At 39.2% G+C, this 16,135-nt stretch overlaps 1 protein-coding gene across 1 annotated transcript in view; it reads right to left on the reverse strand.

Annotated features, from left to right (window-relative positions):
* SORCS3 (sortilin related VPS10 domain containing receptor 3) overlaps window positions 1–16,135 on the reverse strand; it is a 580,612-nt gene that overhangs the window by 140,953 nt on the left and 423,524 nt on the right. The window contains exons 8-11 of the mRNA XM_060768351.2: window positions 7,039–7,128; window positions 5,568–5,747; window positions 1,455–1,601; window positions 638–740 (exon numbers count right to left, since the gene is read on the reverse strand). Coding sequence (XP_060624334.2) covers window positions 638–740; window positions 1,455–1,601; window positions 5,568–5,747; window positions 7,039–7,128 — 520 coding nt within the window. The remainder of the gene's footprint in view (window positions 1–637; window positions 741–1,454; window positions 1,602–5,567; window positions 5,748–7,038; window positions 7,129–16,135) is intronic.

The raw sequence follows: 16,135 nt of genomic DNA on the forward strand, positions 1-16,135 counted from the left end.
CATCTCCCTGAAAGGACTCAGGACGGACATTTGACTTCTATATTTGTGTTATCCTGTGAACGTTGCCACCTCTGTTGGACTATTGGTTTGACTTGGACTATTGATGAACATTGTGCTAGTTTTTGGCATTGAGGCTTCTGACAAAAGGGCAGTCTCCTTTCTATCTATTCTATATATTTTTCTATTGGTCCAATACATGCACTGTCAAAGACCCACTGCCTCGGAAGTTGGCAAACAATGCATGACAGTTTTAAGTATGGACAACCCAAGCTCTTCTAACTGGGCTGATCTTCTCTTCATTGCCTTCATATGACAAGATCCGTAACAACAGCATCTTGTGAATCATCAGCAAAACACCTAAAATATCGGAGGCTAGGTTTTAAGTCTCAGAATAAAATGTAAAGCTTAAGAAGATGTTTTTTACAGAACGCTCTCAAAACAATCAATCTCCCAGCTCCAGAGGGCACGTTTCCCAAAATGCATGCCCTTCACACACTTTGTTTAACTTACAAATGATAATCTGAACTGTAATACAGTAATATGAACACCCTAGATCTATGCATTTTTTTTTTGCCCCAGGAAAATGAGTAAGAAAAGTAAGAAATCAGTAAGAATAACTGGAGAGACCAATTTTTACCTGTAGCAACAAGTAATCCAGGAACTGTTTCTTTGCTTGAGATACTGCCTGATGTGTAAGGATTTTCAGAGATTTGAAGGTGCAAGTGCAAAGAACAGAAGGGCTAAAAGGAATGAGAAATAATGTAAACACAAATTGATACAAGAATGTTGAATTTATAAAATAATCTCATCTCTAGGTATCATAGTTCACTTTTTTTAGTTTGTAGAGACCATGGAATGAGCTTCATAAAAGGAACCAATGTCACCATCAACACCATGCCACCAAAATCACATTCTTCCCTACTTTTCCTGCAATTGTGGAATCTATCTTTGCTGGAAATTAGATAAAAGTCAGAGTCTGAGCATTTTCTGAAGCCCTGTAAGGGTTTTTTCAGTCTGAATGACAGCTATAGTTATGTTTTTTCACACAGTATGGTATCATCCATTTCAATTATTATTGTTTTTTTCTGTTATTTATATGTATATTAAGGCCTTTAGATATCTTTATAGCCACACTACACCGCCTGGAATGTCTAGGATATAAATATGCAAATCAATAATATTGATCCCAAGCTATCAATCTGCAGAACATTTCAAATTGGGCACAATTCTATAGTCAACATTTTCATTTCCATAATGATTCCTTCCGGCCTGAAAAGTCTGTGACACCAGATGTTGATAAGTTATTCACTTGTCAAACAAAAGATGAAATAACTGATGCAAATTAAGGGACTAACTATGGTCTTAGGGAGGCAACCCATGGATTTCAATTGAATTCCTTTTCTATTAGCGAATGAAAACCCACTAAATATAGCTTAGAAAATTTCACCACTGACCAGCAGACAATGTATGGGGTCTCCTCTCAAATCTGAATCTGGAGCCTGTAGCAAGCGCCAGTCTCTCCCTTTGTTGTAGGTAATGAACGTCTTAATTTGGTCCTCCACTTTCTTGTTAGCCAGGAATATGCCTTTGATCCCTGCTACCTAGGAAAAATGATGAGAGATGAAAAACCTCATCGGGCACCCAGGCATGCGCAAGGCACAGTCAATAGAGCACACATGCAGCTAAATATGCTGAAAATTGGCAGCTACTATTAAGTTGTTTACACCAAAACCAATAACACAGTAGGAACCAAGTTATGCCTCTCTGTTTTCTTTCTTTCATGGTCACTTTTAGCTCTTCACATTGCATAAGACCAGTAGCACCAAAGGATTCAAAATGTTATGAAAACAGAGGTCCTTTGTCATGATAGCTAAAAATGAATACAGTTTCTCAATAATTTAAGTGGCTGCAATTTCTTTGTCCACCAGTTTTGACACCAATGATATCAATTCCATCACCAGATAGTCCAATCGCAAATGTCTAAGTATGACATGAAAGGTTTCAGATAATTTGAAGCCTTAAGTATGCAAATTACTCATTACAGAGTTAGTGTAGAAACTACAATCCTTTTAAAAAAGGACTAGATGGGAAGTAAGATTTTACAAATCAAGGTATTTCACATGCACACTTGTATTGTTAGTTTTCGATGAAAAGTGTGTTGTTGGACTACTCTTTTTTGGCAGTGCAGGAACCATATTCCTATTCTTTCAATGTTATTTTTGCCTCTGGTACAAAACTTGATGTTAGTGAAGTAGTGTCCCGAAACATATATTTCATTAACTCAGTGTTTCTCAACCTAGGGGTCAGGATCCCGGGGGGGGGGGGGGTGCAGAGGGATCGCCAAAGACCACCAGAAAGCACAATATTTTCTGTTGGTCATGGGGGTTCTGTGTGGGAAGTGTTGTCCAATTCTATCGTTGGTGGGGTTCAGAATGCTCTTTGATTATAGGTGAACGATAAATCCCAGCAACTACAACTCCCAAATGTCAAGTCTATTTTCTCTAAACTCCACCAGTATTCACATTTGGGAATATTCAGTATTTGTGCCAAGTTTGATCCAGATCCATCATTGTTTGAGTCCACAGTGCTCTCTGGATGTAGGTGAACTACAACTCCAAAACTCAAAGTCAATGCCCACCAAACCCTTCTAGTATTTTATCTTGATCATGGGAGTTCTGTGCATCAGGTTTGGTTGAATGCCATCGCTGGTGGAGTTCAGAATGCTTTTTAATTGTTGGGTATTTGTGCCAAATTTGGTCCAGTGAATGAATATACATCCTGCACATTACGTTTCATAACAGTAGCAAAAATACAGTTATGGATTATGAAAATAATTTTATGCACACACATATTAATTTACTTTTGGTGCTTGATAACATAGTGATTCATTTACAACTTCTACTTTACTTACAACTTCTACTTTACTCAACACACTCCCCAATGTATTTCCTTCTCCTTTCAAATGACAGCATCTTCTCCCAAGACTGTCATTCTTTGTGATTGCAGGCAAGCTATCAAGCTGGGATTGGAATAACACTATAACATCTTCAAGAGTCATGCTCACTAATCTCTTTGATTTTCTCACCTATTCTCAGTGAGTGACCTTACTCTTAAGGAAAGGAACTTTCTCACTACATTGCATGATTTCTTTTTAACAGGCAAATAGCCATGCATATGGCACTCTGTATAAATACACCAAATAGCCACCACAACCTAGTGTCTTTCAACCTTCATATTTCTTTTTATATTTTATTATACTTTTAAATGTATCTCATGGTTGATTAGGTTGCCAAAGATACTCTGCTAGCAAAAAGTATAGAAAGACTGTTCTCCACCATCCTTTCTCTGTTACAAAACTCACATAGGTGCTCAACTCGTGTGGGTATGTTTTGACACTGGTTTAGGACAGTTCATCATTAGCAACTTCTTGTACTCAGGTTAACATGCATGTTCTCAATTCTGTGGCTTTGCCATCCCCTGCAAAGTTACAATGGGTATAAGAATGTTTCCTTGAATTAATTCAGAAAAGCATTCTTATTTTATGAAATGGCTTAAAATTGACTAGGGCCTGGATCTTGCTGTTAAAACACTTAACACAAAAGGTGAAAGGCCATCTCTGTGCCTGCTATTCTGATTCTTTTTTCTAAAGCCTGCACCAGCTTGATTTGTTGCACAGCATAGAAATATAAGTTATACCATAATCATCTTGCTGAATTACTTATCAACTGGCTCTCTTTACCAGCAGAAAAAAAGCAAAGGCATCTCAGAGAAAGGTAGAGGAAAAATGAGTGTAATTTCAAATACAGAAAGAATTTCTTACAAAGGCTTCTGACACTGCCCAAGCAAAGATAGAGACCTATTTTTGAAATCCACAGGGGAAGTGAGCACAAAATATCCTATCAAAAAACAAATTGCTTCTTAAGAACGCAGTAAGAGGACTTTAATCTCATCTCCAGAGGAATTCCTCTTTGGCAGCAGAACTCCTCAAACTATTGCTTTTGCCATTTTCTGCATAATAGCAACTTAGCAGGCCACATTCTGGTTTTCTTTATTCATAGACATTACTCACTTGTGCTTCAGCTCTGATTCTGAACTGTGCTCCTGCATAGAAAGGAAGTGGGGGGCATAACTATCCACGCCAAACACTGGAAAGCTAGATTAGGCCACAGTACACATGCACACACACACATACACACACACACACTTTTGTGTACTTCAACAATTAGTGAAAATATTTCCTTTAAAATGAAATATAACAATCCACTGGGTTGCTGACAAAATTGTGTTATTGTTTTTTTATTCCTTTTTAGCACTCTCTCTTTCTACACTTTCCTTTATGTTGCTGCACTCCAAGAAACATGGTATATGGATGACCAGAACCTGCCTACTAATCAACTTCTTAGAAAGAGGAACACAAAATGTGCAAATACATAGGTGATTAATACAAAAATCACGGCACTCAAATCAAATGGTTTGGGATAGTTGGTCTATCCCAGGGTTTCTCAAACCTTTTCAACTGCAGAGTCGTTTTTTAATTTTTGTGGAGCCCCAAGAAATATTATATTATCATCTATCTATCTATCTATCTATCTATCTATCTATCTATCTATCACAGTTATGGTCCAGGTCAATTTGCGTGTTTGTGAAATAATTACACAGTGTAAAAATAAAATGAAGAACACTTTTTACCAACATAAACTTAACAGTATTTCAGTGGAAGACCCCAGGGGCCATCCAATCCAACCCCCTTCTGTCATGCAGGAAAAACACAATGAAACCATCCCAAGTGATGTAAGGGAAATAGGGTTTTGGAAGCAAAGAAATGGGGGGGGGGGTCTGGATGGAGAGAAAATGAGTGTGGACAGTGAGGGAGGCAAGAGAGAAAGGGTCTGTGCCCTGAGAGGATGCTGCTGTTTCCAGCAACTGAAAACTTTAATTTACCTGCATTTCTCAGGAAGAGGAAAGAGGAGGCAGGGAGCAGCATGAGGCTGCAGAGCCCCTCACTATCACTTCTGCTTGTGTTTCATTTCATTTTGGTTTTGTTGTTTTTCCCAGGGGTGAAAAACATATTAGGAGAACTTAATAGCTAACCTCTAGTGAATTGTTATTGAGACAGATAATGGATTTACTAACAGTTAACTAAAGTCTTAACTCCTTCCTACCAACTTTCCCATCTCTGATTTCATTTTAATAGAACTCAGGTCTGTGAACCAGGTGCACAACTTTCACTTGGAATAAAACAGTTTTGAGCCCTGGAATTTCTTTTGGTTGTCAAAACTGAATGTTCAGATTCCTCCATTCAAAATCTAGTCTGGGATGCTTTCTTCATTTCAGCTTAAGGGAATTTGTGGGGTTGGGGGGGATAATTGATGGCATTTCTAGAATATCATGACTCAGAAATCATTGCCTATTGCAAATTAACAAGATCAACAAAATTAACAAAATTAACAAGATCAGTAGTTTCTGTTCTACCTTCTGCTCATCGCTATGACTGTTAACCCAACTGGCCAGTGATATTTATCCCTTCAAAAGGAAGAGTTCACTTCAAGGTGACTTTGGATGCATACCTCATACAGATCAATAATGACATTCCCCTCAAGTCCTCGGTTGCTCTTGACATTCTCCAAGGCTAAGGTGAAGTAGACCCCTCGGGTATCGGAGATGTAAAGGTTGTATGTGTCATTCTGGTTCCATTCCTGAACTGCTGCAAACACCTGATTCTCATCTGTGCTGATAATATGCATGTCCTGTTAGGGAAGATAAAAGACTTATTATCTTCAGTCTTTATATTTTTTGCCCTTTGGGACATAAAGCAATTACCATGACTTATGTCACAGCAGAGAAGGGCCATGAGATATGAGTTATGTTAAACAATTTTCTATTAGACCAAGCTAATAAATTACCATATTCATGCTTCTCTTATTTGTGTGTGTGTGGTGTTTAATTTTAAAATGGCTACAGGGTAGATTAAAGGAAAGGAGGATCCCAGAGTCATTGAAGGAGCTTCAATCTTTCCCATTTTTATTTATACATTCTCACAAGCTATTGCTCCTCCAAGATTCAATACCTCAGAACCTAAAGGGTTTTCTTCTGCACCCAGAAGATAAAGACAACATAGCTGTCAAGATAATCAGGAACACAGAGCTTTCAATAAGGAAAACTCAGCACCAGCAATAGGGAAAAGGCAGAAGTGTCCAACCATCCCATTATTACATTCAGAATAACTGCTAAATGAAAAAAGTAGCGCTCATTCCACAGCAATATCTGTCTTCCTGATCTTGGACCTATTTTGTTCTTAGAAAACAAGAGCAATGTATTCATTAAACTTCTATTCTGGCACTATCTGATGTTCATCAGCACAACAGCTTGAGGTTATGAGCCTGCTGTTTAGCACCTGCTACCTGGCAAAATGAAATGAAAAGAATTTTTTCAGTTACCCTATCTTTCAATAAACCAGCTGTATTCTTTTTTTTTCACCAGATGAAAGCTGAAAGGGTCTCTAGCAGGCTTAAGTATAAAGTGAGACAGTAGAATATATTATGCTCCAAGCTAAACACTGCTCACCAACCAAGAATGCGATCTCCCAATAAGAGCTTCCTATCTTTCTTCATTCTATTCCCTGGAACACAGGGGGTGGCAAGGATATTCCCAAGCATTGTACTCATATGGCTGGTGGGTTGTATTTCGTTTTTGGGTCATAAGGACTTTGAAAAATAAGAGTCATGCTCAATTTTGGATTTGGTCCCTACAACTTATGGGAATATTACAACTTGCACATGATGCAATAGCAGCCTCCACAGGATGTGCCCCAACAACTGAAAATACAAGCATGCTGCTTCTTGAAATAGAGGGAATATATTCACATTATCAAGTCTCATGACTAGTTACAAGCTTTGTGGGCATAAAGCAAGTATATTATTAGACAAAAATATAATACGGAAAGGTATTTCTACATGAACAGAAATATAAGGAACAAACTCAAATCCCCTCTTTTTTAATCAAAATCTTTCTAGTTATCCAGATTACGTGCACATTTACCTTTGGCAGTGAGTACTTGGGCAATTTTATCTGCATGAAGGGTTCCCTTTTGTAGGACACATAGTAATTTGCTCTTCCGCCATCAGTCACCTATAGAAATACCAAAGAAAGGTGCAGTGAATGTCTATTAATCACATAACATTCTATTACTCCCTGGCAAATCTGAATGAATCATATAATTGATGATCATGGCTGAAAGAAGTCAGCCAAACCTAAAATTAAACTTTGCAGGCTTGAGACAGTCAAAATATAATCTACAATCACATTATTCAAAATTTTATCTCACTTTCTGTTACTTGTTGAATTCATAACCACGTGCTACAATTTTAACATGATTTTTCTACTGCTTTTCAAGAAAAGGGCTGCAACTTAGGGTCACTTGTTCTGAAGCATGCTTTTCACTCGACAAACAACCCTTTCTTTTCTCTTTGAGGTCTTCCCGGACAGATTGGTATATAATTTGTTTTAACAATTTCCTGAGCATCAAAGCCAGGCTAACCTGGGGAACTATAGTCTCATTAGTCTGACTTCAACACATGGAAAATTGTTAGAACAAATTGTAAGGCAATCAATTTATAACCTTGGAAATTGCTAGCTGCCTGCATGGATTTCTTAAGAACAAGGCAGGTTAAACCAATCTAATCTCTCCTTTTGAGAAAAGTTGGTTTCGTGGACAAAGAAAGTATAGTTGGCATAACCCTACTCTACTTCCAAAACAGTATTAGAGGATAGAGTCAGAATAGATCCAAGGAACACTGTCAAAGGTGAATTTAAAAGGGAAAATAATCCATTCAACATGTTCCATAAGGGGACACTTCATAGCCAGTTATTTCTCTTGTTGACTACCGATTACAAGTGGTAATTGAAAAAACATTTTCTTCACTTTATGCAGACAACTGTATTTAAATTAAATATGCCAAGGCAGAAATGGAAAACAAGAGAGGAAAAGTGAGTAGATAATTGTTCTCTTTTTCATACTGAAGCACCCTGACTGTTTTCATTCTGTATATCAAATAGATGTATAACAATGTAAATTATTAATTGTGAAGTATGAACAAAGACATTGACAAACAACAAATTGAAATTTAATGAAGAAACTGTCACCCTGAGAAAATATAGCTGCACAATTAATTCATGAAATCCAAAATACAAAACAATTTCCAACAGAAAGTTTAAATACAAGACATCTCCTGATTTCTGATTTTCTTTGGATTTCTGATTTTCTTAGAAGCTCCACATAAAAAACATTAACTATTTATTGATGATTTTTTTTAAAAAAAAAAACCTTATTGGCGAAGATTAAAATGCAACATATTAAGTAAGCATTCTCTCTCTCTCTCTCTCTCTCTCTCTCTCTCTATATATATATATATATATATATATATATATATATATATATAGTATGCAGTCCCCTTTTGAAAGGTTTCTGGAAGCTATACTGATCCAGGAAAGGGAAGTGATTGAGGAAGACAGGAAGACAAAAAAGCTCATTGCAATCATAGAATATATGTAAAACCTTGATATCGTACCTCATGCCACTTTCTGTGCTGCTTTTAAAAGGTCATCATTTCTTTCTCCTCCCATCTTCCCCCATTTGCCTTTTGTTTATTTCAATAACTTCAAATTGAACCCAAACTGAAAAACTGTTTGCTTTAGAGGATGGGAGAAGAGATGAGAGGAAGGGTAGACTCAGGAAAAGCAAACTTCTGCAACTTCTTCTAGCTTATATGTTATTTGCCATTAATAACCCTTGCCATTGTGACCATATTCTGTTATCTCTTGACCACATGTGTCATTTATGAAAAATTGGAGGATATAACACCATATCAAAATTTTCAATTTTGATAATATGAGCAACATGACAGCATAGAATCTTTATTTCTATCCATGAGGTACACTGTTGATAGACAGACAGATAATTAGAGAAATAGATAATATACTTTTTTAAAAGAAAAAAGGATATCACAAAATGTAAAGGTATAAATGAAATAAACAGAGCACGGACATCCACTCTGTTTGACCTGAAGATATTTTAATGCACTCATTTAACCTCTCTGAACTTCACCAGTAAGTCCAATAGATATTTCTTCCTGCATATGAACTTCATAAATTCACCCAGATCTTCCCTTGCCTGAAATTCATTAGCAACATGCAAATGTTGAAAACTCCTTTAAGAAATATAATTAGACTTGTGGCAACTGCTCTGAGTTAGTGGTACTGCTGGGAAAGCTGAGAGATGAACTTTGATTTGTGTCCAGATCTCAGCACTGCCTCAAAATATGTTTCCTGCTTGCTCCACAGTTATTTAGATCATACTGCTCTCTGTTCCCAGCAAAAAGAAAACTCTTATTTGAGAAATAAGAGTGGCAATAGGCAGCAGTAAGGGCTCATGTCACTAGATCAGTGGTTCTCAACCTGTGGGTCCCCAGATTTTTTGGCCTTCAACTCCCAGAAATCTCAACAGCTGGTAAACTGGCTGGGATTTCTGGGAGTTGTAGGCCAAAACACCTGGGGACCCACATGTTGAGAACCACTGATAGTGACTTGAGCCCTTACTGCTGTCTATTGTTACTCGTATTCCTCAAAGAAGAGTTGAGACACTGCACTAGATACAGGAGAGGCCTTTCGGTTGTCTCCATAGATATAAACAATAGCATGTGTTGGGGATGAGTTGCATCCACATGATAAACCCATAGACTAGACAGACACTCAGGAATGGGAAGCTCAGAGACAACCGGCTCTCTGGATGCCTGACCCTTGTCTAAATACAGTACCAACCAACCAGAATGAAGCCTGCACATCCGGGACACTCTGGCCATGGTCTGGGAAGCCATCTGTTAATGAGGGCCAAGCAGGTTTGCATTTATTCATCCAGAGCACATTCCTGAGCTGAGAGCTGTTCGAGAAAAAGATGGAGCAGGGGGTGGCTACTTATTATTTATTTATTTATTTCACAGTTTTGTATACCGAGCTTCTCAACCTCGTTGAGGGACTCAGCCCGGTTTACAGCCATAAAAACATATACATTCATTAAAATATCATATATCAAAAATTACACATCAACTTTAAAATACACTAAATATAAAACTACAGTGGTCAGTCGTCCTATTAAGATGGATCTATATCCACTTCCACCCAGAGTCCTATGGTGTTGTCTCATTCCTCGAAGGCCTGACTCCACAGCCACGTCTTCACCCGTTTCCTAAATGTTAGGATGGATGGGGCGGTTCTGGCCTCCAGAGGGAGAGAGTTCCAGAGTTGCGGGGCCACCACCGAGAAGGCCCTGTCCCTTGTCCCCACCAGGCGCGCTTGCGAGGCTGGTGGGACCGAGAGCAGGGCCTCTCCAGATGATCTTAGTAATCTTGATGGTTCGTAGGGGAGAATACGTTCGGAGAGGTAAACAGGGCCGGAGTCGTTTAGGGCTTTATAAGTCAACACCAGCACTTTGAATTGTGCTCGGAAGCTAATTGGCAGCCAGTGGAGCTGTCGTAACAGTGGAGTGGTGTGCTCCCTGTACCCAGCCCCCGTTAGTAATCTGGCTGCCGCGCGTTGGACTTGCTGCAGCTTCCGGGCAGTCTTCAGAGGCAACCCCACGTAGAGAGCGTTGCAGTAATCTAAGCGGGATGTAACCAAAGCGTGTACTACTGTGGCCAAGTCAGCCCTCCCAAGGTACGGCCATAGCTGGCGCACAAGTTTTAATTGTGCGAAAGCTCCCCTGACCACCGCTGAGACCTGGGGTTCCAGGCTCAGCGATGAATCCAGGAGAACTCCCAGACTGCGTACCTGAGCTTTTAGGGGGAGTGTGACCCCGTCTAGCACAGGCTGTAACCAGCCAGGAAGGGCAGGGGTCTAGGATGCATGTGGTAGGTCTTGCCTCTCCCAGAACCCTGATGACCTCATCGAGTTGAACAGATTGAAACGAATCCAACAAAACTGGACAAGCAGATGCTTGAGTTACATCCTCAGAGACCGCAGTTAATGTGGTGTCAAAGCCCACGCGGATCAAAGCGACTTTGTCCGCAAAGTACTGACAAATGCTTCACAGCGCACTGCCGAGTCGTCAGGGGACCCACTCGAGGTGGGGTTCAACAACCCTCTGACTACTCGAAACAGTTCTGCTGGACAGTTCCTTGCGGACGCAATATTGGCCGAATAGAAAGCATTTTGCACGGCCTCTATTGCCGCACCATACGCCCTTAGATAAAGGTGTAGATGTGTTCGGTTTGGCTCGCTGGGCTCTTTCCTCCACACGCTCTCTAGCCATCTCTTTGTTCGCTTTAGCTCCACCAGCTCCTCATTGAACCAAGGGGCAGGTTTCGCTCGGCGACTTAAGAGAGGGCGCTCCGGAGCAATCGTGTTTATTGCCCTAGTCAGCTCCCTATTCCAGTGAGCGACCAGGGCATCGACAGAATCACCATCCAAGGCAGCGGAAACATCCCCAAGAGCCATCAGGAATCCTTCTGGATCCATAAGCCTCCTGGGGCGGACCATCTTAATGGGTCCACCACCCCTGCGGAGGTTAGATGTTGCAACAAGTCTAAACCTGATCAGATGGTGGTCGGTCCATGGCAAAGGAGAGATTGACAGCTCCTCCACACCGCCACCTTCTTCCCAGCCCTGACAGAAGACCAGGTCAAGTGTGTGTCCAGCACCATGGGTAGGGCCAGATACTAGTTGGGACAGCCCCATAGTTGCCATGGTGGCCAAGAAGTCCTGAGCCGCTCCTGAAAGAGTGGACTCTGCATGTACATTGAAGTCCCCCAGCACCACAAGCCGCTGGGACTCCAATGTCAGGCCTGAGACCAACTCTGCAAGCTCAGGTAGGGCTGTTGAGGTGCAGCGGGGTGGTCGGTACACCAACAACAGCCCTATTCTGTCCCGGTCCCCTAGCCTCAGGTGGACACATTCAAACAAGGTCGACTGTAAGGCTGGGCCTCTGATCAAGGAGATGGAATCTTTACAGACTATTGCAACTCAGCCTCCCTGCCCCCCGGATCTCGGTTGGTGTTGCACAGCATAACCTGGTGGGCAAAGCTGGCTGAGATTTACCCCTCCAGCCTCGTCCAACCAGGTCTCCGTGATGCACGCCAGATCTGCCTTTTCCTCCAGTATCAAATCCTGGATAGTTGATGTTTTCCCATTGACAGATCTGGCATTCAACAGCACCACCTTCAATCCCGGAGGACCGTCTACCTTGGAACCCATGTTTACCAAGTCAGGAGCACATTTTGGAATTTTCCTCAGCGTTTGTTCACGAATTGGCCAAATTAGTTTTTTATCTCCCCCTTTCCCGTATCTCCCCCTCCCCATCATAACTTTTATGGGGTCCCCCCGAGGACTGGAACTCTCCCCCTCCCCACCTCCCCCTTTCTACTGTGGCTCCTATCCTATTCTGCCACAATCCCCTACTATCTGGTAAAGCTGGGCATCATGTTTTTCCTGAGTAAGCCTTGTGGGAACTAAAGATGCAATTTACCTGTCTTCCAGTTCAACTTGGGAAGCAGAGCAAAAAAAGATGCTATTCAAAGAGTCTAGCATGGCATCTATTGCTTAGTCTCTTCCCTACTTAAAAACAAATGAACATACACTGGAAATGAGAAAACCTGTTAGGTTAGGTGGTAATTATTTCACTAATGAAGATTTCCTTCTTTTACCATTCCCCACTAGAGGATTTTCAAGAAATGCTAGAAAAAGTAGGTCAGAAAAGTTGCTTTTGCTGTTTAACTTGAAACCACTGAGATGTTCTGTCAAAGCTGGAAATGTCACATTTGGCTAAAAAAATTATTTAGGAGAAATCTAATGGTCATTTTTTTTGTCTTAAGAATCAGGAGTTGATTGCCTGATCTTTCACCATGCATTCATGTTCCAAATATAAAACATGGTATTTGAATAGCAGTTGTCCTGAAATATGGCAAGATGTATGCAAAGAAACAAGGATAATGTGATTACAAAGTTTACAAACTAATTCATGGCTCATGTATAATATTCATAATCTGCAATACTTTTGTCATATCCTGGTAATGACAAAATTCTGCAGTATTTATGGCAACCATGCAAGTTTGAAATAACAGCTAAAAAATATAAATAACGCCTAAATAATACCCAAAACATCTTTATTATATAGAATATATCATGGCTTTTAAGATTTCCAATACAACACAGAAAACTCCCTTTGTAGATACAGTTTTTTGTTACCTACTTTGAAATTACAGCATGTTATATTATTTGACTCCCCCAGCAATCATGCCATCTCAAGATAGTGACATATTTATTCTGGTGAATCTGTCATTCAAAGATGGCACTCAGACTGGCATATGCACTGAGATTTTGTATCTGATCCTCTCTAGAAGGTCTGCCTTTGACAGAGAAGGAGAAAAAAAGAGTCCTGTTCTTACAGCAACAGAATATTTTCAGAATACAATTCTATTCTGAATGTAGGCTGTTATCATTAATTCTTCAGTACCTCATTCTTAAGTCAGGCATGCGAGGCTGAAATCATTTTCTCTGGAGTTGGTAAGAGCACTGAAAGAAGTCCAATTGTAGGACTTATTCGCAGACACTTCACTTGATGCACAACTAAATCTTTTTCAGCACAGTGTTACAAAACATGACATTGCTTCCATTTCAAGGACTCGAGGAATGACAGTAACTGGCACTTATTGGGCACACTCACTAGAATGCATTTAATACAGTTGCAATGCTGGGGTTCATATCTTTTAGAATATCAGAAGAATTGGCAATCCAAAATTCTACTTAATCCAGCATATTGGACCCCTATACAATAACTATTTGCAGACCATAAGGAAAATGCATATGACAACACCATCCAGTACTAAGGTAATAACTATAGGCAGTCCCCGAGTTACAACCATCTGACTTACAAATGAATGAGGGTGAGACAACATGAAGTGAGAGAAATCTGCCCCTCAGAAGAGAGATTCACTCCTGAAAGAGGTATCACAGGGAAAGGGAGTCTCCACTGAAGTTTGATCTCCAATCCTTGTTTCCACAGAAAGACTCATTTTTCAAAACCAATTATCACAAGGGGGGGGGGGAGGCGCGACACCTTCCCTATTCTGTCCAAAGCTTGCATATCTATATCTACACACACACACAGCTGGAGTTACACTGAAAAATGTATGTGTTTCGACTTACAAACAAATTCAGCTTAAGTACAAACTAACAGACCTATCCTGTTTGTAACTTGGAAACTGCCTATACTCACAATTTTGCATCCATGATGAGAGATCCTATGGTCAACAATGATTTGACTTGATATTTTTTGAAATATTTGTTTACAATATTTATCTGAGGAAAACTGTATTTTGCATAAATGGTATTGATACAAAATACACTGTTTCCTGGGGAAAATGTTTAAGCAAAAAACAATGCTTTACATATGAAAGCTTCTTTTTCTTTACAAACCTAGTCTCAAAATGTGAAAAAAAGAAATATGGATGGAAACACAAGTGGGGAGAAAGTTTCTGAAAGCATTTGGAAGAATGAAATAAAGTAAGATTTATACCCTGCTTTTGCTCTCTATTTGCCCAATGACATATTGTAAAGACAACTATATACGTGTCCACAAATGCAGGTTCTTTTTCTTCTATATATATATATATATATATATAAAATCTTCAAGTGGTGAAATTAATTAAAAAAGAGAACAAAATCTTATATTGGTTCCAGATTCCAAATAGAAACAATCTCACACAATGATTATGAAAACCAACATTTACTTTAATCATGCCATATCTTAAAAACCCATGCCATTCAAACTTTAGATCAAATCCTTCTAACTGCAGTAATCTATTTTCCTTCCAAACTCTCCAGTCTTTTATCCAAACTAGGCAGTATGCTGAAAAGTATCATTTCAATTCTGGTAATCCCAGTTCACCTCTTGGTTTTGGCATACTATACAAGTTTAAATTTAATTCTATGTTCCTTCACTTGATACATATAATTTTAAAGATCTTTTTGCCATTATTTAAAAGGTGCATTATTAGTCAAGACTGCAAAAGTTTAAAACAGAAACAATCTCTTTGACAAAACATTCATTTTCATGGCTAAGATAAACCTGGCCTTTTTATGCACTTTACCCACTTCCCCGGCCCTTATGTTCACCTGTTGGCCAGGCCCTCTTGTGCTTACACAGCAGACCTTGGAATTAAATAGTGCCAGGTCCCACCCTGACTATCAGACAGGCAATGCTTGCACTTTACCCACCCCGGGTCCTAGTCTACCTCATCGTACAGCCCAGTCCTCTCATAGTTGTCGAGGTCCACTTTGGAATCTTGGCCACTGGAAACTGAGCTGCCTGATATAATTAGTACCGAACCATTCTTTTTAATTTTTTAATATGTATGACTGTTATAGAGTAGTATGTTTATACTTTTATGATGATTTTTTGTATGTTCTTATGTCGGTAATTGCAATGCTTTACCATGCTGGAAACTGTCCTGAGTCCCCTTGGGGAGATAGAGTGGTATACAAATAAAGGTTGTTGTTGTTGTTGTTGTTGTTGTTGTTATTCATAAGGGTAAGACATAAATTAAAAAAATCTTATTTAATATTATTCTAATTTTACATAGTTATTCTGAAATAATTTAGAATGTCTATTTATCAAATTAATACCTAAGTATTTTCTCTTTTCACATTATTAAACCCAGTCTTTTCAGATAATAATGTCCTGTATTCCTTTCTAATATTTTAGCCAATATCACCATTTTATCCTTGTTGATTTTAAAACCCACGAAACCTCCATAGTCTCTTAACACAATCAAGAGTTCAATAATTGCCAAGGGATATTCCAATATAATCACCAAGTCATCTGTAAAAGTCTTAATTTAAACATTTCCCTCTAATATTCAATCCCTTAATTCCCTTTCATTTCTTATAACTGTTTTAAGAACCTCCAGAGCTAATATAAAAAGTAGAGGAGATAGAGGGCAACCTTTTCTTGATTCTCTTTTATCATTTTCCCATTAATTAACATCTGTGCTTTTTGGACATGATATATCGCTTTAATCCACATAATAAATTCTTTCCCAAAATCTTTTTTCCAAAACTTGAAACAGGAAATACCAGTTCAAATTAA

This window comes from Anolis sagrei, chromosome 3 (genome assembly GCF_037176765.1).
Source record: "Anolis sagrei isolate rAnoSag1 chromosome 3, rAnoSag1.mat, whole genome shotgun sequence".
Lineage (NCBI taxonomy): Eukaryota > Metazoa > Chordata > Lepidosauria > Squamata > Dactyloidae > Anolis > Anolis sagrei.